General features: G+C 40.7%; 1 protein-coding gene across 2 annotated transcripts; it reads left to right on the plus strand.

Moving 5' to 3' along the window:
* Positions 1-23131: 23131 nt before the first annotated feature.
* On the plus strand, positions 23132-24409 carry LOC147511371 (Thioesterase superfamily protein). Of its 2 annotated transcripts, none has more exons than XM_086603090.1 (3): positions 23132-23493; positions 23612-23752; positions 24056-24409. In XM_086603090.1, the coding sequence occupies exons 1-3, from the start codon at positions 23278-23280 to the stop codon at positions 24215-24217; spliced, it is 519 nt and encodes a 172-aa protein (XP_086459216.1). In that variant the 5' UTR covers positions 23132-23277; the 3' UTR covers positions 24218-24409. The 2 variants fall into 2 exon arrangements, with proteins under 2 accessions (XP_086459216.1, XP_086459217.1); XM_086603091.1 differs by having other exon boundaries at positions 23167-23493; positions 23612-23805.
* Positions 24410-24471: the final 62 nt, after the last annotated feature.

The raw sequence follows: 24471 nt of genomic DNA on the forward strand, positions 1-24471 counted from the left end.
CCAACTAATGGGGTTTGGGCCAAGTGAGCCTTCGGACTAGAGACAGGGTGGTAGGTGTTGTTACATCTTCATAGATAAAGTGGAGGCGGTTGGGTCTGCTCAAAATGGCGCATCGGTGAGAGCCTTCGGACTATGTTCTTTTCGGGGTTGATGAGTTTTTGGTCAATGTAAGCTATCGGGTTAGGGTCTTTCAATATAACCGGTGTGGGTCTGTCTTAACCCTCTAAACATTGTTATTAGACCCGGCTCGGTGGTTTGACCCAATAAACCGATGACCCGGTCTCCAAACTGGGTTGGGTCATTAAGTGGATGGTTTCAACAATTAACCCAGTAAAACCGGCTGGTTCGGGTTTTTTATTAAATCGGAGTGGTTTTAACCGAACCAGTTCATGAGAAATTTTTAACTTTGAAAAATAAATTCGGTAGGAGGGAGGGCTCGAACCATGGGTCAATAAGTCATTGATGTAGAGGCTCGCCAATGTGCCAATTCACTTTTTGTGTTTGTGTTTGAAGTTAATTTTTAATATATCTACAAAATTTTTAAAGACAAGAGGACCTCCAAAATCACTAATAGACAACATTCCACTAGGCTACAATATCAACTTTTGCTATAAAAATTAAACAAGTACATTGTATATATATTTATGGCGGACCAAGCAATGACCCATGATAAAAACGCTATTTCACGTTTATTGGTTTTCTTGATTAATTAAGTCCGAGGTCCACAGTCCGAAGTCCGAAGTCCGGAGACCAAAGTCCCAAGTCCAAAGTCCGTATAGTCGTACGTTTTAGTCAAGTTACTTTACTCACGTGGGTTTGGTAAGATAGGTCGAGTAAAAGATTGTCAAAACCTTAGGGCTCGGAAAGGTTCACAACTGGAATTACAACTTTTTGTGAGTAGAATTTTAGGTTTTTTAGTTGGTTTTAATTAAATTAACGGTAATGCAAATAATGTAAATTACTACGGTGATTTATATGTAGGTAAACAAAGATAGAGAAACAGGGAGAGAGTTAGTCATACTCATGCAAGAATCATTTTTCAACAGTTTATATTACCACATCACTACATCTCTAATTCGTCTCGTGTTTGGAGACGACGTTGAGTATTGATCCCTAGCGCATGCCCACATCTCTCGAGCCAAGATCGCACTAGCATAAGGAATTGAACTAATATTTCATCTCCGGAATATCATTTCAGCTCTCGCTCAATTCCACATCATTTGGACAAATTGGAGAGTCGCTCTAACACCATAGAGTCGTCGCGAGACATTTTTTGGTCGCTATAGAGATCGTTTACCGAGCATCAAGACTCCAAATTTTATACAGTCTCAATCATTTTGGGACCGGATGTCTAATCTATGCCTAATTCCTAAGTAGTGATTCTAAAGTATTAAAGAGTCAATCTGGATTCTCACACGGGCAGCATAACCCTCCCCCTGAGGGGGGGATTAGCTCATGGTCATTGAAGGATTAATAAAACTTGATGTATACATTAAGTAAATAAATGCAGGACATAAATTAAACTAGAAAAGAAATGACTGTTATTAAGGGTAAAATGACTTACAGTATTTAAGCTGTTGGAATGAAAATGGCAGAGTTTAAGTGCTGGAATGAAACTACAGACGTTAAAGTAAAACTAATATATATATAGCTAAAGCATAGAATGCTGAAGGAGAAGAATATCGAAGAAACACCTTATATATATAGGTTGGATGGTTGGAGAAGGATTAATTGAGTTTTGTCTTTAGCCAAATTGAAACGTTCAAAACTTTGAATAACAAAGTTTTGTTTTTACCTGTTTTAAATTTTAGCTTTTGTCTTTTTGCTTATTAAGGTTTTGTTTTTTAGCTAATTTCAATTCAAACCACCTGCTTTGAATTGGTACGTGTCTTCTCCCATTGCAAGGTGGCACTAAATTGTGACCATCACTTGCCACCTGCATATGCTGACTCGTCATGCTTTTTGGGCCCGCAGAGTGGGTCCACTTAGTATGTCCAGTGGCGGCACCGATTTTGGCGTTTTTACAACTTTCTGTCTTTGCGTAGAGTTTGTCGCTCTGGCAGTTCACTAGCCAACGTCGGCACCCAGATTTATCAGATGTGAGCTTCGGAAGTTTACTACTTCTTTATATGTGGACCCATTCTGCACTGGTTTTGTTCTTTTGGAAACTTCGGCTCTAGTCAGGCTTTGTTGGGCTTCATTGGGGTTGAGTGGGAAACTTCAAATATTCCAGTATTCCCGTACTTCGATGCATGTTTTATCATTATATTCATTTTAAATGCGGAAACCTGCAAAAGTACAAAAATATAATTATTACATGATTATTAAACACATAAACGACCAAAATGCTATGTCTCTCGGGGTTTAATATTTATAGTTTTGGGTGCTTATCACACCACCCCCAAACAGCATTTTGCTTGTCCTCAAGCAAAGAAAAGACATTAAAATGATAAGTGGTAAAAAATGTGTTGTCCTAAGCTAAATCTCATTTTCAAAGTCGCGGTTGCATTGACCGTATGCAACAAGCCTTGAACCACTAGGAATTCCCTAGTGGACGAAGTTATAGCCTCATGAGAGTTTTCCGAGAAGATACTCACAAACTTCATTTATATTACAACGACTTCGATTATCAAAGGCTTGTTTCCTTAATTAATCTCAGGTATCTAGACATCTCACTAGCGGGGGAAACAAGGATTTAATTCTTTCGAATTTCAAGTTAATATACATACAATAATCAAAACATCTACGTATGAGCATGCATGCAGTGATCTTATAATAAAATGTACGAGCAGGGCCGTTTCTGGATCCTTTGGATAGCGTCCTTAAATAGGTTCTCACAAGTATGTGTCGAAACACAATTTCTCTCTTATTTTTCCACTCAAGTTTTGCTATCTCCAGTATGTAGTGGGCACACGTTTTCTCACATACTCAATGACAGTCAAAGGAGTAGAGGTCGAGAAGTCACAACTACTACTTATTGTCACACTATCCTACTCCTAATTGAGCTAGAGATCTTTATTAGGTGTTATAGGGCTTAGGAGGTAGTGTAGAAGAAACTGGAATGGAAAATTCAAAAATGATAAGTATGAGAGAATAAGGTCTTCGAGATATTTATACTAGAGAATCCTTATTTTCTTTCTTGCTTCTAACATGGGTTTCCATACTTGGATTTTTCAAGCTTTTGTATTCCCTTTTGATTTGATTTTTGGGGGGAATTCTAACCTTGATATTTCTTTTGATTTTTGGAAACATATTTCTATTTTTTTTCTTTTTCTTTTCTTCAAAAAACAGTAACCCGATTTTGATTTGTGACAAGGTTTTTCTCTTCATTTTTCTGCACTTCATCCTATTTCTCATACTCATCATCTAAGTAGGCTTATTTATTTGTGGTTAATAGATGGATAATGATTTTTTTGGTGAAGTAGAAAGGATTAATGAAAGGTTCAGTGGAGCGATTAGTGGTAAATTTTTTTTACAGGTGTGAATTTTTAGCTATATCGATCCAAAGAAGGCCTAAATTCTCGCATAAGATTTGGGTAGTGATCAAATAAGGAGACGTGTGAACTTCTCTATTCGGAAGAACTACTCCTCTGTGTCATTACTCATATATCACACATTTTGAGGCTTTTGGTTAGATTCTTACAGGATATGGAAACTAAGTTGTCTAACAGTGGGTCTCATAAACTTACTGCTGTGTACATTTAATGATAGTTAGTACATGAATGCTCATGAAAAGATGTAAAAACTATTGCATACGTATTAAATTAAGTTTCTAAGAACAAGTCCTAATTCTGATGCTAGGGTGAGATTTCTAAATATTTTTCATCATAGAAAGGGAAACAAGAATTTGTCACTAAATACGTTTATTTAGACATCAAGTAAACTATATACAACTATGCCTGCCTAATTTTTGCGAAAGGTTCTCACCACCCCCCAAACAGTCGGATGATGTGTCCTCAAAGTGTTAAGAGGAAGAAAGAGTATACCTGAGAAGCTTGAGCAAAAATATAGCTGACATCTTCCACAGAAATTTATTGTAACACACTATATATTATACATCATAAAAGTAGAAGCACACTGTTAGGTTATTTATTTATTTCACATCAAAACGTAAAACAAATATGTACATGCATCAACTCACATTGCCCCAACCTTGAACTGGGGGATGGTCCATCCTTGCTTCATCTCTGTAGAAATGTCATTTATTTACATCACGCCAATTTATCATAGCTTTCCAGACTTCGCTCCACTTCCTCTTCTTTGCATTGTCCAGATGAGCTATAATTTTATCATCATTAGGGAAAGAAGGAACTTTCTTTAGATACCTTGCAGGGCGTCGCCATATCTTAAATCGCAAAGAACGAATTATCTTGCTTGTTGGACACATAGAGTCGACCTTTACCCAGTCCTGAAAGGTGGCCGCAAACTGCGGGAAGTACGTCCTCACTATCCTGCATGCTGTAACTGGCAGGGTGATATAGTGCTGCCGAAAAGACCGAGCCCTCTTAAGATTCTCAATTACTAGGTCTGTAATGTCAAAGGCGGTATGTTGCTGGGCCAAGGCATGGAATGTCTTACAAGCTGACTTTGATGCAGTGGAAAAATGTCAATCCCCCATGATGTTCAGAAGAATAAATAACATGGCAGTTCCAACATTCATGGTCATACTGGCTAGTGGAATAGTGAAGTCTGGCCATCGGCCGCCTTACCGACACGTTCATCGGCGTGGGCAATGCCATCGCCATACCGGCAGCAAAATCTTCCCTAGAATAGTCATTAAAGTCATTCTCTATCATGTATTGAATGGGGAGGTCTGGCTAAAGAGGAGGAAGGTCTAGAGCCATAGCAACTGTTGGCTCGTAAAAAGAGTGTCGGGTGTTACCAATACATATTGTAAATCCATTCAAAGGGAAACCCTGTATAGCAGGTAGATCTTCCATGTGATCATAAAAATAAGTTGCCAAACCTGGGGAATATGTTTGCTCCGGGTGTAGAATAAGGGAGTTCCAACCAACTCATGTGATGAAATCTCTAAAGAGATGTCCATACACAAGAGAATTCAGCAACGAATTGAAGGATTGTTCTGGAATTATCTTTGGGGCTGCCATAGTAGAAGACGTACAAAGAAAAATGCCACCTGTAGACAAATATTAATAAATATTAGAATAAGATGAGAATGATTAAGTAAAAACAAATTACCATAGGAAAATTTCACTATAATTAAAAACTAAAAAGAAAATAACAAAGAACATAAAATTGCAAAATTTAAATGGTGTCATGGGCCCAAGTAACGGTGAGGATCCTTTTGTGGGAGGGATCCATTTATAAGATTTTCTATGTCGTCAATCCGTGCAACAGCCCGTTGCAACATTTCGCTTTCTGTTTGGTAAATCTCAGCGTGGTTCTCCATTATGAGAGTGTGATTTGCCAAGAACTGGTTATGGCTGTGCAAGAATTGTGCTTGTTCCTCTTCGTTTATTGTCCACAGGTCATGAAATTCAAGAAGACTGGTGATGATAATGTTCTGACATTTGAATAATGTCATCAGTCCTTGTTGAATTAAACGAAGGCCTTCCATGGGATTAAATACGTTCCATAATGCATTTTCATTGAAGATGTTGTCGGCGGAACAATCTTCGTCGGTTTCTGCACCGACATTGTTCTTTGCAATGTCGGGGTTCCAGAATCTGTTCCTACATACTTAGTGAATGGTAAGAATGTTAGCTGTTTGAATAGGTGTATGAGGAGAAGTACTAGAAAAACCCCAACGTATCATGATAAGTGTCACAATGGTTGGTAAAGGAGCTGCCTTTTTCTTGGCACGTGCGATCGCGTTCCAGAGAAATTTAATAATGCAAAAATCATTGCAGTTACTCTGTAAGACCCTGAGTAGATGGAGGAGGGGTTTGGTTATTTCGGAAGTCTTAGACGTGCCGAGCACATTATGAGCTACCCATTGGATCATAGATAATTGGTTCTTTTGCAAAGATCGCTGATAAAACAATACGGTTTTTCGGTTGTATTCGGCCAGTAAAAGGATAGTTTCAAACATCGGATACGATATTGTCGAAAAGGTGAATCCCGAAGGTGTACTCCTTGGTTTGTAATAGGAATTTGAAGTACCTAAGAGATGATTTCCATAGTCAATTCACGCCAAGATCCGTTAGCACGGACAAAAGAATTGCCCGTTTTGGAAATAACTGCTTTTATAGAACAACAAGACCAATTCTCTAGAATAAAAAGCCTGCTTATGATGTAAAAGAGGGTACCATCCTCGTCGTAATATTTCTGTGTCAAAAAAGGGATGAAAAAGACCATTTTGGAAATTTTCCATAAAATTTTGCTTGGGCACGAAACTTCGAGTGAGGGCCATTAAAGATAGAGTGGTGAAGAAAAATTTTTTTGGAAAAAGGGAAGTTAGATTTTTGAGGTGTCTATCCTTGTTATAAATAGGCACCAATCCGAAAATGTAAAAGATACGGATCGAGGTGTCACAGGGTAATTAGACCACGTGTATCTTCTAAGATATGCGCAAAAGTGGATGTAGTGTGGATGAGAAGAATGGGGCATGTGACAAGGAGTGCCCATTTTTTTAATTTTTTTTAAAAAAAAAAACTAGCATAAGTAGAAGGACAAGGAAAATGTAGATATACTATCACAATAAGATGTAAGAACGTACAACGGTATGGAAACACAACATAATGATACGGGGAATGAAATACAAACCTAAATATTAGATAGAACTATATGCCACATTAACAACATTACTATAATGAAATAAACAAGCATGAAGACTTGAGTAGCATATTCAATTTGCCGCTGCTCGAACTTTTCTAGTGCATCCATGAAGCTTGAAATTTGGAGCAGACTAAAAACGATTTTTAGAATAAGAAGTGGAGAGTGAAGAATATGAAATGAGTGAATGTGGAGGAAGTGTTGAACTTATTTATAGAAAGAAAATTGTCGTTTTCTGACCATTTTTAGATGCGATTTCATGACCGTTTTCTGACCGTTTTTTTTTTTGTGCGTTTTCATGACCGTAAACCATTTAATAAAACGTTAGTTTACGATAAAGTTTGCTGTTAAGTGTGACATCTAAAATATATATGTATATATATTTATATATATATGTATATAAATTATTATTACTAATATTATTATATATGTTCCTACCTATATAATATAATATTATATATAACTAATATATCCAGGCAGAAATTTTTAGGAAATAACCTACTATTAAGGTGGAAATGCAAACACGTAAATCAAATATTTGACATAAATATTATACAAGACTGGAAAAATAAACTAGCTACTGATGATCCTCAGGAGCTGCAGAAGAATCCTCGGGGGCTACAGAAGAAGAACCGGGGAGTCTGTGGCGGACGCCGTCGGCAAGACGAGCTCCCGTGGAGGCTAATCGCTCCCGGATATCACCCCCGTGAGTATCCATCACCGAGCACGAACCGATCTTTGGCTCACCATGAACATATTTGGAACCGGTTCCGCGAATAAGCATATGGTCCTGAAATGCAGTCATGGAAGCTCTCATTTCCTGCTGGAATTCGCCCATGCTGTCTGTCATCGACTCGTGGCGAGTGGTCATATCTGTCCTTAACTCGCCCAAGGTACGTCTCATCGATACCTGGCGAGTGTACATGTCTCTCAAACCACTGTTCACAGCACGTAAGGCATCTATGGGTTGGGTCATCTTACTCATGGCAGTCTCATCAAAGTAGGGTGGGTGAGATGAGCCTACGCTAGCGTGCTCGGCAGCCCTAGGTGCTGTGGGTTCCCAAGGGTCCAGTATGCATTTCTTGAAGACAAGCATATTCTCATATTGTGGTATAGGGAGTAGCGGGGTGGCGGACAAAAAACCCAAGGTAATCATAACTTGCGTTACCAGAACAGCAAGAGGGGCTGATCTAAGAGTGGCATGTGTAATAATATCAAAAAAAAAGGTAACGATGCAAAAGTTACCCTTTCGCCTCTGGAGGATCCGAGAGAAGGTGGAGGAAGGTCTTGTTGATGTCCGGGGCTTTGAGGTGCCAATGACGCGTTCGGCCCCCACCATTGAGTCACAACCTAACCGGTTCCATCGCGATCGGTACCGATACGGCGCATTTTCCGTCTATGTTGTACTCTCCCTCGATTAAGCGTGTCGAGCATTAGGTCGTAAAGTCCGTGGGTACACCGGACCGCTTCTGCCGAAGTCGAACGCGTGGTCGACGAGGAGGAATGCCCGTGATCCTAGAGAGCAAAACAGGTGTGACTTCGTGGCGCACACCCTCGACGGTAACCCAAAAATGGTCGCCATTAAAGCTCCCATTGTCGTAGAATTTCATCACCAAATCCTTGGAATAAAGCCCTCCATTAGCATATAACAAGTACTCTCATCCTCTAGAGTGAATTTCATTATCAAAGAATGGAGCAAACATTCCGTTTTCAAATAAATTTCTAAAAAAATTCTCCACACAAATACGCTTATTTCCGGCCATCACTGGTCTTAGGGAGAGGCTGGCTATTGATTAATGATGAGGGGAAGAAATGGGACTTGTTGACGGAAGGGAATTGTGGTCGGAGCTGTAAGAGTCTCGCGCGAGACCTGGATTTAGCGTGGGCCTGTCTCGTGCGAGACTTAAACGAGAGGGGGCAAGATCCGGAAATTAGGGAAGACGAAATGAGTGATGGTGACATGTGTGGTCGGGTTTAAAGGGCCCGAGATTTCGATATTTTGGTTGGGCCAAAAAAATTCCCAAGCCCAAATCAAGCCAAAAACCCGATTTAAGCCTAAAAAAGCTAAACGCTTACCCACGACTCGTTTGGACTCCGAATTGGATGAATGAGATATCGAAATGATCGGCACGAAAAATGCTATCCAATTGTATGAGTCATTCTCAAAGGTCACAAGAGTTTTTGAAAAGAAGGAAAGTGTTTTATTAATGAACAAGGGTTTTATTTATATACAAGGGAGATATACATGAAGAACACTGGATGTCCAAAAGAGTCACCATCTTAAATCATAGACAACTGTCATGTCGGCTCTAGAGCGAACCCAATCTAGCCAGACTATGGCTTTACCTTTATGTATTATGGGGTTAGGGGCAAGACGGTACCATCTTGGACCGTGCGTGCTACGGTCTAATAAAATTGCCCTTATTACATACGGCTATCCTCAAACTGCCCCAAGGGAACTCAAAGTAACCAATTCTAGGGTAGGTCTGGTGGAATCCATTGCCCGTTTATGTTCCAAGTATGTGACATCTGAGGTTGGACACGAATCTCATGTGCAAAACTTAATGCAAAGGGAAAAGGCAAGAATATAAATATATCTACAAGGTGAGTCTTTTAACGTCAGATCCTCAAGACGAGTCGAGTCTTTTAACGTCAGATTCTCAAGACGAATCGAGTCTTTTAACGTTAGATTCTCAAGATGAATCCCAACCTGTGGGAGAAACAGCGCGGCGACGAAGATTATCCTGCGCAGCTGGTGTCAAACAAAAGTATACCTTAAACTGGCTAGTATCAGATAGGAAGTCAAGACCTAGACAGAAGGGTGTTTGACAATGCATACACCAGCCCATCCTTCGCGCACGTCGTTTACGAGCAAAAGTACTACGACCATTCCCTATTCATGATGAGTGAGACTTACACCAAATGATTAGCTGAAGTTCACAAGGTAGAGAGTAGAAAAGGGAAGAGAAGGAAGGAGGTGAAATTTTAGGTACCCATCGTTTATCGAAAAGCACGTTTGCTCGTGTTGCAGAAGACATTTATACTCAGTTCTAAAATAGAGTTTCCGTGGACTAAGGTTCCGGCGCTTGCAACCACACACTTCAAAGAACTATGGAGATCATAAGATAGAAGATGGCCCGGCTACCAAAATGGTGTACCCTCTATAGAAACAAGATTGAGTATGCCAAACGAAACATCTAGTCTGTGTAGACCGGATCCTGAAGAAGAGTCTGTTCAACATCTGGTGAGCGTAATTCGTGGTAATATTTTAGGCGTTGTCCATTGACTTAAAATTCGTTGTTATCTTGTGGATTAAGCAAAGAGATTGCCCCATAATGTTTCACAGCTGACACAATGAAAGGACCAGACCATCGTGTTTTCAATTTACGGGGGAAAAATGTGTAACTGACGGGTTGTACAAAAAAACTTTTGGCCAATTTTAAAATCCTTACGCCAAAATGTGTTTTGTCGCACACTTTTTCATATTAGCTTTGTAGGATTTCGAGAGATCATAAGCATCACTCTGAATCTCCTCAAGGTCATTTAATTGCAGTTTTCGCTTCTCGCCTGCCTCGATGATATTGTAATTGAGGCTTTTGATGGCCTAAAGGGCACGATACTCAAGTTCAACTGGCAGATGATAAGGTTTTCCAAAAACAATGCGGTAAGGAGACATCCCTATAGGTGTCTTAAATGTTGTTCGGTATGCCCACAAGGCATCCGATAAGCGAAAAGACCAGTCCTTTCTTGATGGGTTAACAGTTTTCTCCAGAATGGACTTTATCTCTCTGTTAGAGACTTCCACTTGGCCACTCGTTTGTAGGTGATATAGAGTAGCAACCTTATAAGTAACTCCATATTTCTTCATTAAAAACCCAAAAATTTTATTACAAAAATGTGTACCCCCATCACTGATGATAGCTTTGGGGACACCAAAACGAGAGAAAATATTTTCTTTAACAAATTTCACGACAGTCTTATGGTCATTTGAGTGACATGTGAGTGCCTCAAACCATTTGGACACATAGTCTATAGTGACTAAAATGTATAGAAAACCTTGAAAAATAGGGAAAGGTCCCATAAAATCAATGCCCCAAACATCAAAAATTTCCACAATCAAGATAGGATTTAGGGGCATCATATTTCGTTTGGTAATTCGACCTAGGTGCTGACAACGAATGCAAGCTATGCAATGTTCGTGTGCATCGCGAAAAAGGGTAGGCCAGTAAAAACCACATTGTAATACCTTGGCCGTAGTTTTCTTTCCACTGAAATGACCTCCGCAAGATTGTTCATGGCAAAAGGATAATACGTCGGTGTGCTCCCAATCGGGAATGCAGCGACGAATGAGTTGGTCAAAACAATACTTAAAGAGGTAGGGGTCATCCCAAAAATAATATTTTACAGTGGATAAGAACTTTTTATGATCAGGACGTGACCAAGAGGAAGGAACTTCCTCAGTAACTAGGTAGTTAACGATATCCGCGTACCATGGAGATGAGAAAATAGAGTACAAATATTCGTCTGGGAAGGAATCACAGATGGCTTCAGAATCACTATCAATGTCACCAACCAGCCTTGATAAATGGTTAGCCACGACATTTTCGGTTCCTTTCTTGTCTTTGATTTCCAGGGTGAATTCTTGCAAGAGAAGGATCCAGCGGAACAATCGTTGTTTTGCGTCCTTTTTCACAAGTAAGTACCAAAGTGCGGCATTGTCAGTATATACGATGGTGGATGTTCCAACTAGGTAAGGGCGAAACTTATCCAAGGCATAGACAACAACTAGGAACTCTTTCTCAGTTGTTATATAATTATGTTGAGCGTCATTCGTGATGACAAACCCATTGTCATTTACTAGCGTAGTAAATGACAATGGGTTTCATCACGTCGTTGGCCTAGTACGGCGCCAATAGCAAAATCGCTAGTGTCACACATTAGTTTGAATGGTTGGGACCAATCAGGGGGTTGAATGATAGGAGCGATAGTCAGAGCGGTTTTTAGAGTATCAAAAGCTTGTTTGCAATTGAAATTGAAGTTGAATACTGCATCCTTAAGCAGGAGATTGGTTAAAGGTCGAGCAACTTTAGTAAAAATCCTGAATGAATCTCCTATAAAACCCAGCATGGCCTAAAAAGGCACGGATATCACGAACTGTACGTGGAAAAGGTAGCGAAGCAATTTTAACAATTTTAGCTTTATCAACCTCTATCCCGTCTTTCGAAACAATATGACCTAGAACAAGTCTTTTGGTAACCATGAAATGACACTTCTCCCAATTGAGTACCAAATTTTCCTCTTCGCAACACATTAATACTTTAGAAAGGTTGGATAGGCAGTCGTCAAAGGAATTTCCGTAGATGGAAAAATCGTCCATGATGACTTTCATATAACGTTCCACCATATCACTAAAAATGTAAAGCATGCAGCGTTGGAAGGTGCCTGGGGCATTACAAAGACCAAAAGGCATTCGTCTGTATGCAAAGGTTCTAAAGGGACACGTGAAAGTTGTCTTTTCTTGATCGGCGGGATCAATGACAATTTGGAAGTATCCGGAATAGCCATCAAGAAAACAGTAGTAAGCATGACCGGCTAAATGTTCTAGCATTTAGTCAATGAATGGGAGAGGGAAGTGATCTTTACGTGTTATGGCATTAAGTTTGCGATAGTCAATGCAAATTCTCCATTTTAATGGAATGCGAGTGGAGATGCACTCACCATTTTCATTTTGTACAACTTGAATGCCGGAATTTTTGGGAACAACGTGGATAGGACTAACCAAATCACTATCAGAGATAGGGTATATGATACCCGCATCAAGTAAACATAAAACTTCCTCTCTCACCACTTCCTTCATGGCGGGATTAAGGCGGCGTTGTGGTTCTCGCAATGTCTTTGTGCCGTCATCGAGATGTATGCGATGCGTGTATATGCTAGGGTCTATTCCCTTAATATCATCTAAGGACCATCCGATAACGGAGCGGTGTTCACGAATGATATGAATCAAACGTGCCTCTTCATCGGTAGTCAAGTGAGCAGAAATTATTATAGGGTGACTACCATCGAGATCGAGATGCACGTACTTCAAATCAGAGGGTAGAGGTTTTAAATCCGGAGTTGGAGGATTGGGGATCAAGGATTCGTGAGGGATCATCTGTTCAATGGAAAAAGCGAATTCGGTTCTTCTGAATCAGTTTGCAACGCAGCAGTAGAGTCAAATAGTGGTACCGACTCTAATAATGCGTGGACATCCTTTATGTACGAGTCATCGTCAAACTCAGGATTATCAAAAGAAAGAAATTGGTGTATCTCGTCTGGGGGAAAAGAGTTTGTGAAATAATCATGTTCCAGACTATCAACCAAACTAATCTCGCCCTCCATTATAGGATCGGGAAATTGTTTCATTAATTTGAATACGTTGAGTTAAATGTAAAGGTTCCCGAAAGACAATGTCATTGAACCGTCCCGACATTTTATGAGAGCGTTAGCAGTTGCAAGAAAAGGACATCTCAAGATGATAGGAATGGAGTCACAGGCCACTTCAATATCTAGAATGACAAAATCAACTGGGTAGTAAAAATCTTGGACCTTGACTATGACATTCTCTACTATGCCCTTTGGGTACTTGATGGAGCGATCCGCGAGTTCCAGAGTCATATTGGTAGGTTTTAATTCATGAAAACCTAACTACTTAAATAAGTAGTAGGGAAGTAGGTTAACACTGGCACCTAGGTCTAAAAGTGCGGTAGCGGTATACTTGTCGCCCAACGTACATGGTACAGTTGGTCGACTTGGGTCCTTGTACTTTACCACACCATTAGTAGTGGTGATCGAGGGAAATTGCTCAGTGAGGAACGCTTGTTGAGGAACATTCGAACGTCGTTTGGTGGTGCACATGTCCTTCAAAAACTTGGCATGCTTGGGTAAATGCTTAAGCGCATCTAGGAAAGGTAAGTTTATGGTCAAATTTTTGAAGGTTTCACGGATCTCATCGAAATGTTTGTCACGTTTGTTCTTTACCAAACGGGTAGGGAACGGAGCTTTTGGGTGGAATCACACATAAGGATCAGTGACGTCCTTCCCTAGGGACGTGGGTGTAGAATTGGAGGCACAACTTCGTCCGTTATAGGTTGCGAGGTAGTAGTTGGAAGGATGTCAGCCGTGGTTTCCGTCGATTCTCGTTTGGCATACGTATTTTATTGTCGATGGTTCGGCCAGAACGAAGAGTGGTAATGGCATTTACCTCACCCTGGCTTGGATTACTAGATCCTGGTGCATTGTTGAGTTCAAAGGCAGTGTTTGTAGGCTTAGGGTTTGGAACTGCTTGGCCAGGGAACACGCCCTTTTGACTTTTATCATGAGCTAACAGCTGAAGAGACTGTTGGATAGAAGTTAGGATTTGATTCTGTTGATTCATGTATGTCAAAAAGTTTCAATTTGTTTTATCGGTACCGTGGATTGTACCACCGAGGCGGGGAACTAGTTCACGGTTATTATTTACGGGTTGATTTTGGTAGTCATATCCTTGATTAGCGGGAACAAGGTTGCGGTTGTTTTGGTACCCTATATTTGCATTGTTGGGAAAATTACTTTGCCCTTGCTGGAATTGCGGAGGATTTCCTTGATGATAGGAATTGTAGTTCGCGGGTGGTCGTAAAGAAACGTTGTTGACACCCGGAGGAGCTTGTTGTTGGGCAGGGAACGTCCAAGCTAAATTCGGATGTTGTCGCCAAGGTGCATTAGGGATGTTGAAAGCACAAGCCTCTTCAGAAGGTTCGGGAGGGCACTCGTATACCAAAAGAGAATAAGAATCGGCGTGCTCAGGACTTAAGCAAAGAGGACATGGGGAAGCGTTGGCAGCCATGACCTGTTTGGGTTTTTGATCATTTACTTATACCGAAAGAGCATCGACCTTTTTGTTTAGGGACTCAATTAGAGTTTTTAATTCCGGATCGGGTTTGACCTTGAACATAGACGTAACTTTGGTAGGAGTGTCTTTAGAAGATCTGGAAGAATCAGTGTTTCCCCAATGAGTGCTTCGTGAAGCCTGTTTCTCAAGAAAAGTGTATGCTTCAGTAGCGCCCTTGTCCATGAAACAACCGCCGTTCATGATATCTAAGGTTTCCTTTTGATGGTCAGAGAGACCATTAAAGAATGAAACGAGACTAATACAAATGTGTCGAGTTGATGATGGGGACATTCGAGAAGCAGATCAGTAAATCTGCTCCATGCTTCCGAAAAGGATTCCTAGGGGTGCTGGCGAAAGAATTGAATCTTTTGAAGCATTTCTGTAGTTTTCTTCTGAGTATAGAACTTTATCATGAATGCTTGTACGAGTTTGGCCCATGTGTCAATGGATTGCGGCGCTTCGCCTGTGAGCCAAATTGAAGCTTTATCAGCTAAGGTGAAGGGAAACAACCTAAGCAAAACTTGTTCGTTGGTAACAGTCGGATGGCGGAAAGTGGTGACTACTTGTTGCATCCGACGAAGGTGATTGTACGGTTTTTCATAGTCTAGACCATGGTAAACAGGTAACAAACCGAAAATGTTTGGCGGAATTCGAAAATCACCTACAATAGCATCGAGTTTAATACAGGAGGCAGGTCCTTCTTGTAAGGCAGTATAGAAATCTGAAAGGGGTTTCTCGACTGTGGGATTTTCATGGGCCATAATTAAGGGAGATGACGGCAACGGAGATGTTTGACGAGGTTGGTTTACGGAGGAGGAACTATGTCTAGGAGATAGCATAAGCAGTTGTTTATTGTATTTTCAACGATGATATATAAGTTCTAATTTCTTATGTTTACCAGACCGTAGTCTCATACAAATACAAATTTTAATTCAAGGCTCATAAGGAACAATTTATGACTGGAGGTTTTAGAATTAAGGAAGGAGGGAGGTGAAGCACATCTTCCCCGAGCATTTGCTAACGAAAGCAGGGTAAGCTAGGATAACGTGTGAATATTCCAGCAGCCAGGTCACCTGAGAGAATTGAGGGAGGTTGTTCGTGCTAGCACGTTCCTTAATTAGACAACCTCAATTTTTTTCAAGTTTCCTAGGCACTGATGGAATAAGATGATGATTTATGATGGTGTATTATGTGGGGTGTTATTAAGATGATTAAGATGAAATTTTAATTATTATGGTTTTTTTTTTTTAGTTTACGTAATTAATGTATTATGAAGACGTGATTACAAAACATGCAATTAAAAACGATAGATGTCAAAATAGAAACTAAATAACATATACTAGTTTATGCAAAAAGTCTACACATGCAAATCTATATTACTTATACGTGCAACTATATGTGAGTTATATGTGAGCTAGGGGAATGTCGAGAACGAACTCATGCAAATGAATACCACGTACGTGAATTGATGTAATATACATATACAAAAATATTCTAAGCAGGTGGTTTGAAACTACACATACATCCAAATATATTCGAATCATATTAATCGTGTTAACGTGAAGATGTAATGACGAACCACATTTATATGCAAAGAGTTCTTATGCCAACACACAAACATGCAAGGTAAAACAGGTTATAGTAACAACCAAATAATATCCTCGACAAAATTTGAGGAGTTTAAGAATTTGAAACCTGGCGTCCCGCGATTCCTCGTACACGATCGAACTAACTCCCGAGCTCGTGAACTTACTGAATAAACTGGACAAGAGAGTCCAAAAGAGTACTGAAAAGGAAAGTGGCATGTACCTGAAAACCGGAGTGTTGATACTCCAGGTTAGTCTCGCGCGCTACTAATTTAGTCTCGTCCGAGACTCTTTTGTCAGTTCAGTACTTCAAGTTCCTACGGAATATTTAAACTGTGCTAATAAAAATAAACAAGATCTGGTTCACAGATATCTGTTAGTAGAAAAAGTTGGGGCAAACAAATACGTAATACGTTAGTATTGTAAAAGAAATGGAAATTAAAAAAAATGAAGAGGTAGGGGAGGGGTTTTTACGTGATGTGTTCCAGTTATTACGTTAAGTCCAGAGTCCTTCGGCGTGCAGCGGCGCCATTTGATAAAAACTTTTAATTGTACGTTTATTGGTTTTCTTGATTAATTAAGTCTAAAGACCAAAGTCCCAAGTCCAAAGTCCGTATAGTCGTACGTTTTAGTCAAGTTACCTTACTCACGTGGGTTTGGTAGGATAGGTCGAGTAAGGGATCGTCCAAACCTTAGGGCTCGGAAAGGTTCACAACTGGAATTACAACTTTTGGTGAGTAGGATTTTCGGTTTTTTAGTTGGCTTTAATTAAATTAACGATAATGCAAATAATGTAAATTACTACGGTGATTTATATGTAGGTAAACAAAGATAGAGAAACAGGGAGAGAGTTAGTCATACTCATGCAAGAATCATTTTTCAACAGTTTATATTACCACATCACTACATCTCTAATTCGTCTCGTGTTTGGAGACGACGTCGAGTATTGATCCCTAGCGCATGCCCACATCTCTGAGCCGCATCGCACTAGCATAAGGAATTGAACTAATATTTCATCTCTGGAATATCATTTCAGCTCCTGGCTCGATTCCACATCAGCTGGACAAATTGGAGAGTTGTCTAACACCATAGAGTCGCTAGACATTTTGGGGTCGCCGCGACGACCGTTTCCGAGCATCAAGCACTCTAACTTTTATCGCCGATCATTTTGGGACCGGATGTCTAATTTATGCCTAATTCCTAAGTAGTGATTCTAGAGTATTAAAGAGTCAATCCGGATTCTCACACGGGCATCATAACCCTCCCCCTGAGGGGGGGATTAACTCATGGTCATTGAAGGAATAATAAAACTTGATGTATACATTAAGAAAATAAATGCAGGACAGGAATTAAACTAGAAAAGAAATAACTTTTATTAAGGGTAAAATGACTTACAATATTTAAGCTGCTGGAATGAAAATGACAGAGTTTAAGTGCTGGAATGAAACTACAGACGTTAAAGTAAAACTAATGTATAGCTAAAGCATAGAATGCTGAAGGAGAATATTTGAAGATCCCTCCCCCTCATATATATATAGGTTGGATGGCTGGAGAAGGATTAATTGAGTTTTGTATTTAGACAAATTGAAACGTTCAAAACTTTGAATAACAAAGTTTTGTTTTTACCTGTTTTAAATTTTAGCTTTTGTCTTTTTGCTTATTAAGGTTTTGTTTTTTAGCCAATTTCAAATCAAACCACCTGCTTTGAATTAGTATGTGTCTTCTCCCATTGCAAGGTGGCACTAAATTGTGACCATCACTTGCCACCTGCATATGTTGACTCGTCATGCCTTTTGGGCCCGCAGAGTGGGTCTACTTAGTATGTCTAGTGGCAGCGCCGATTTTGGCATTTTTACAACTTTTTGTCTTTGCGTAGAGTTTGTCGCCCTGGTCGCTCTGGCAGTTCACCAGCCAACATCGCCACCCAGATTTATCAGATGTGAGTTTCGGAAGTTTACTACTTATTTATATGTGAACACATTCTGCACTGGTTTTGTTCTTTTGGAAACTTTGGCTCTAGTCAAGCTTTGTTGGGCTTCACTGGGGTTGAGTGGGAAACTTTAAATATTTCAGTATTCCCGTACTTTGATGCATGTTTTATCGTTATATTTATTTTAAATGCGGAAACCTCCAAAAGTACGAAAATATAATTATTACATGATTATTAAACACATAAACGACAAAAGTGCTATGTCTCTCGGGGTTTAATATTTACAGTTTTGGGTGCTTATCAACCTACTGGTCCAACCAGTGACCTACTGGTTGAACCACTAACCCAATGACCCAGTCTCTTCACAGGGTTGACTTTCGGGCTGGGTCTGATAACATTGCCTCTAAATATCTATCTATCTAACAAAATAGGAAAGTGTGGACCCAAAAGGCCATATCCAATGGTAGGTAATCATTATCACCAAAATATGACTTGGCAGATCCAAGTGTTTGGAGGGTTTGTGCAATTTTGTTAAGTGCAATCGATACTATGAGATCTATCTAAAAATCAACTAACAAGTCAACAATTGCGGCTGGGCTTATAAATTGTTGGGTTGGGCTAGCTTATAAACTATTAGGCCTCCAAATTTGACATGGTATTGTACAATTGGCTGACCCAATTAATGTTATTGGGCTTATGGATAATAAGTAATTGGGCTGGCCTTGCGCCGAAGGCGGCGACGAGTTCGAGGTCTCACAGGCCGTAGGCACCAGAATACCCTAGTTTCAAATAAGGAAAAGGATTTCCTCCTTGCTTCTCTATGGAGAGGTTTGGACATCATATGTATTGTCGTCTTACATGACATGTTCAACTGCATCGTTAAGACCTGTGTGATGAACGTGATTAAAACACCTTGTGGCTATGGCTCCATTTTCAGTTTACCAGCAGGCAGCAGCAACCAAAACAGATGAAGCCCACTAAAAAAGTCTGATTGCTCAGGAAGTATTTAGATAAATATAATTATTAATTAAAAAAGCAATCGGAGATGTACCCGAAAACTTGGCAATATGACACGGTTACGTGCTTGTAAAGGAGCGTTTTAGTTATCCCTTACCAATATGATAGGAGAGGAGATTGGATTTGGAAATAGGAAAGACCGAGTTCGTTGTAAAGCGAACTGCCTACATATCTATCTCTCGATTCTGGGGGGAGAGAAGAATCAGGTCTGGCGTAGTTCATATGAGAGGTATTTATAGCTGGTGAATGTGGATCTCTATCCAGCACGTGTACTGACAGACACAAATGTATGGTTGAGATTGAGAAGTATATTGGAATGGTGTTGGTAGAAATTCTGTAATGATGGTGAGTAGTTGCAGTGGTTCGTAATTTGCGGAGACAGCATATGTAAGTACGGCATTGGCAATGATTGCTTCTAGAAGATATGCTGTGTCCAGGATCAGAATGCTCTGCGTGAGGATGTGCGAGTCGATCTGTTCTTGAGCGATCTCGTAGCTCGCGGGTATAAGCTGATGATGTAGGTCGCTCGGAATGTAGCTCGGGAAAGTGTGGTATTTTCACTATGCTAGACACGTGCTTGATATTCCTAAATGAGAATATCACTCCCTCACAGTAGCCCCCTCTCAGTAGGTCGTGCTGTACATTGAAGCGATCTGCTGAGAGAAAATGGTGGCGCGTGTTGAGCATGAGTGAAGAAGCTGACTGGCGTGAATGGAAATAACAACCGTACTATGGAGGTCGACTCGTGTTGTATGACGAACTGATGTGGGGTGATAGCTGGCACGTGAGAGAATCTTAGTAGTTGGTGAGGAAACGCGTCGCTGCTTTTTCCGGAATCTTGAAAAGACAGGTCTTTGGTAGACATGTGCGGGCTAGGGCTTAGGTTGTAATCATAATGCATTGGGAACTAGAGGGGCGGTTGCATAAACCAACTTTTGGAGATCCAAAAAGCCACTTTTTGTTTTGTTTCCAGAAATGCAGAGACTAGAACTCCTCAGGTTAGTGCTTCCGCCATTGTTGATCTTATTTTTTCTTCTATTCTTGCTTGTTTCATTCGTTTAGTAGGTCGACTTTAGCTTTTCTTGTCTAGGATTAGTAACCACTAAGAAAAAGTGACATGTCTGACTCTGACGATACTCGATCTGAAGAGATTCGAGAAGTGTCACTGAGTTGTGGTGAAATGGAGGAGGAAAGGGGGGGAGTCAAAGGGATTTGGGAGTGAGGATGTGGAGGAGGAAGTACGATCTGAAGTTGTTGCTGCTATAGCTAGTACTTCAAGTCGTGATGAAGGGTCGTCCTCGAGTGGGTTGCCTCCTAGGGCTGTAAATAAACATGCCACGAAAGCTTTCACTGATCTGCGGGAAGTTTACGGTATCCAGGGGGCGACTTGGAGATACACGAACTGGAGAAGACCGTAAAGGTGTTTAGTGAGACGTACACACCACCGAACTACGGGATAATAGTCTGCGAGGAGCTGCTGAGGGTTGGTATGAGGATACCGTTCTCGAAGCTGACTTGTGACTTTTTGAACTTCTGTTGGAAATCCCTGTGCCAGTTTGTGGGTAATACTTAGTGGCTGTTTAAGGTGTTTGATCTACTAAATGCGAGTGGTGAATACCACATAGGGGTAACTGACATTATTGAGCATTACACGGTAAAGCGATCTCGTGCTTTCAACTTTAGCTTGCAAACTTTGATGGGAAAATCTAGCATGATGGATGGTATAAGCAATGAGGTTTAGGAGAGGAGGGCGTTGCTATTAGTTGGAAACTTCTGTGCTAGAGGATGTAGTTTGCAAACTAGGGTTTGCAATTTTGTTGGTGGGTAGGAGTGTATTGTTCTGTCATTATCTCTATCTGACGAGTGCTGACGGCGCTCATGGCGGGAGCGGTCGCTGGGGTGTCCTCTACTACGAGAGCGAGCTTGGACACTTTGGCGAGTACGGCGAGGTGGAGATCTACTCCGCTTCCTACGAGCCATGAGCTTATGGCGCAGGTCGCCATAAGCGATATTGGCATAATGCTTGAGATGTCCTGATTCGATGAGGTCCTGGAGGTAGTGCTTGAGCCCCCAGCACTCATCGATCTTATGACATTTTGCTCGGTGAAAGGCATAGTAAGGCTTGCCAGGGCGATCCTCTGGTTGTCGTACATCAGGTCAGTAATATGCAGCTCGCTTGATTTTGTCCAGTATGTAACTTGGAGATCAGGTGAGTACAGCGAACTCGCGATTGTTGCTTGGTCTGTTCCCAGTCTTTTGTCCTTGTTGTTTGGGTCACTTTTTTGAAGCAGGGGGTCATCATATATTGCTGCCACTTTTTGTTCTTCTGTTAAGCCATGACGTTTCAGGCCTTCTTGTAACTTGATGAACTTGTCTACTCGAGCGTACAGCTCAGATAAAGTTTCTAGTCGTTCTTTCATGAGCGATCTGGACAGCGCTGTGTTGCGCATTCAGTAGGCGATGGAGAATGCCAATGTGGCAAACGACTCTTTGAGGCCGCTTTCCATGCCAAGTAGTTCAGTTTTGAATCGACCTAGGAATTCGTGAATGGTTTCATCTTCGCCTAAGGAGAGTTGAAAAAGTGAATCGAGATCAGCTTTTTTACGCCTGTTGTGGACGTACTGGCTAGCGAACAGATCGGTGAGTTGCTCGAAGTTCTTTATCGAGTCTGACTCGAGTGAAAAGAACCAATCGAGCGCGCCATCTTTAAGACTGACTATAAACAAACGGCAATGGAGATGGTCGAACTCCTGAGCACAATAGAGCGCAAGACTTTGAATGTAGCGTGTCATGTGTTGACCAGGACACGTGCTGCCATCATACATTGGAAAACGTGGCTGAATGAAATCTGGAGGAGAAGCTCTACTAAGTACCTCAGCAGTGAACGGGGACGCATGGTATGTCTTCAGCATCTTTTAAACGGTCTGAGTGGCATCTTTCTTAACTGCACTTTGGTCTATCCTTTGTGACAGTTCGTTAATCTGTTGATTAACCTCGTTGATACCATCCTCTGCTATGGCACCTGGTGGATTTTGCGTGTCCACTTGCGCACGCAAAGCAACATTCTCCTGCCTGAGCAGGGTATTGTGTTCGTTCATTGTACCTAACTGACCTACCAAACTCTGGATTTGAGCTTCGAGGCTTGCCATGCTTCATGGGCTTGAGGATTTTGTTTCTTGGTTTTGGGATTTGTGAAGTGGTTTCTCATGAAATCGAGACCACAAACGGCGCCAATGTAAAGAAGCGTTTTAGTTATCCCTTACAAATATGATAGGAGAGGAGATTGGATTTGGAAATGGGAAAGACCGAGTTCGTTGTAAAGCGAACTGCCTACATATCTATCTCTCGATTCTGGGGGGAGAGAAGAATCAGGTCTAGCGTAGTTCATATGGGAGGTATTTATAGCTGGTGAATGTGGATCTCTATCCAACACGTGTACACAAATGTATGGTTGAGATTGAGGAGTATTGGAACGGTGTTGGTAGAAATTCTATAATGATGGTGAGTGGTTGCAGTGGTTCGTAATTTGCGGATACATCATGTGTAAGTACGGCCTTGGCAATGATTGCTTCTAGAAGATATGCTGTGTCAAGGATCAGAACGCTCTGCGTGAGGATGTGCGAGTCAATCTGTTCTGGAGCGATCTCGTAGCTCGGGGGTATGAGCTGATGATGTAGGTCGTTCTGAATGCAGCTCATGGTAGTATAGTATTTCCGCTATGCTGAACACGTGCTTGATATTCCTGAATGAGAATATCACTCGCTCAGAGTGGTGTTTGTGTTCTGGATGATTAGGGTTCTCATCGCCTTTTCAAAAGCTTATGCAAAATTGTCTACCCATAACTAGTTCCACTAGGGTAATTGCGTTGAGCTAAGGACTTTCTTTCTCAAGTATTGCCTGGTAAGATTCTATATTATAAAGTTTATCATGCAGATTTCATGGGGAGACTACATCAAAAAGTCTTAGAATGAGGCCTATGAATTAGTCTCGAAAGTTGTCCCCACACGCACCAACCACCAGTTCATATATTGACTTAGATTCATCGAACAATATCCTCAACGTCAACTCTTCCATATTTCCTCCTAGGGAGAAAAAAGAGGATGAAAGAAGCTGATAGTAAGCCAGTTCCAAAACTTCCAACCACTTCAATGAAAAACCCAGATAGTTTTCCATTTCAAACCAAGAAATGGTTGGAAGGTCTTAGCCATGGTCACTTTGGTTACGAGATCGAGACTCTGGGCCTGCAGGGTCTTAAGGTTGTGACAGCTCAGAAGGGTTTGATTCGGTGCACTTTCCTTATACCCAAAGCTTTAGCTGTAAATATCATATCATTCTATTTCCTTAATATGACTGTTTTCGTTCGACCTGATTTACTTAGCGCGCTTTCAATGTTGTTTGTCACTCTGTCAATATCTAGCTCTGTTTGTTTTTTAGGACAAGGATGGAAATTGGCATATTGGTGCAATCGCGACACTAATCGATGATCTTGGGGCTGCAGCTATAGCCTCGTCTCATGGAGAAATCAAAACGTCTGTTACTTTTGACATTTCTTACCTATCCACGGCTAAGATTGAGGTTTCTTACTTGACAGAACCCAACCCAATTAAGTTCATTAGCACCATTTTTTGGTTAGTGTTTAGCACTGAGTCATATTTTTATAATAATAGCAGATATAAAATGCAACATTGTTTTTCGTAGGAGTAATGAGTATACATACATATATATTAGTAGAAATCACTGGAAAACTTCCGAAAACATGAACATACAGATGATAGTGAGTATATACTGTGTTTTTGTATGCAATTTCATCATTATTGGTCATTCATTCTTTGACACTCTTGATGGCAATGGACTTATATACTTTGGTCTTGTCCTTAGGACGAAGTTGAGATTGAAGCCAAGGTTTTAACTCACAGGGATAAACTTACTTCAATTTTGGTGGAGATCACAAGAAAAGATACTGGGAAGATGGTTGCGATGGGAAAGCAATGGATGGCTAAATCCACTCTTCACCCAATAAATAGGGATAGTAAGCTCTGAATCAAACAAATTCACTATACAGTCCTTTCAGCAGTTGAGCTTGAGCTTGACTTTTTTTCACTCAACAATCTAAATTCGCAAGTTTTGTAGTTGAATGTGTCTATGTATAATACAGTGCCATACAACTCTGTCCTGATACAAGACTATGATGCATGTAAGGAATAAGATGCGCGCTAACTTTTTTGTCTCTAATCAGTTTTTTCTATTTGGCCACCAATATGTGTGCTACATGCCTCCTTCCTTCAATGGAAACT

This window comes from Coptis chinensis, chromosome 3, assembly GCF_015680905.1.
Source record: "Coptis chinensis isolate HL-2020 chromosome 3, ASM1568090v1, whole genome shotgun sequence".
Lineage (NCBI taxonomy): Eukaryota > Viridiplantae > Streptophyta > Magnoliopsida > Ranunculales > Ranunculaceae > Coptis > Coptis chinensis.

What these genes read in the sequence shown, in the direction of transcription:
- LOC147511371 (XM_086603090.1), top strand. Translation starts at nt 23,278, where the DNA reads ATGAAAGAAGCTGATAGTAAGCCAGTTCCAAAACTTCCAACCACTTCA. An exon ending in TTATACCCAAAGCTTTAGCT is followed by an intron (nt 23,494 to 23,611) that starts GTAAATATCATA and finishes TTTGTTTTTTAG; the next exon opens with GACAAGGATGGAAATTGGCA. An exon ending in TATCCACGGCTAAGATTGAG is followed by an intron (nt 23,753 to 24,055) that starts GTTTCTTACTTG and finishes TCTTGTCCTTAG; the next exon opens with GACGAAGTTGAGATTGAAGC.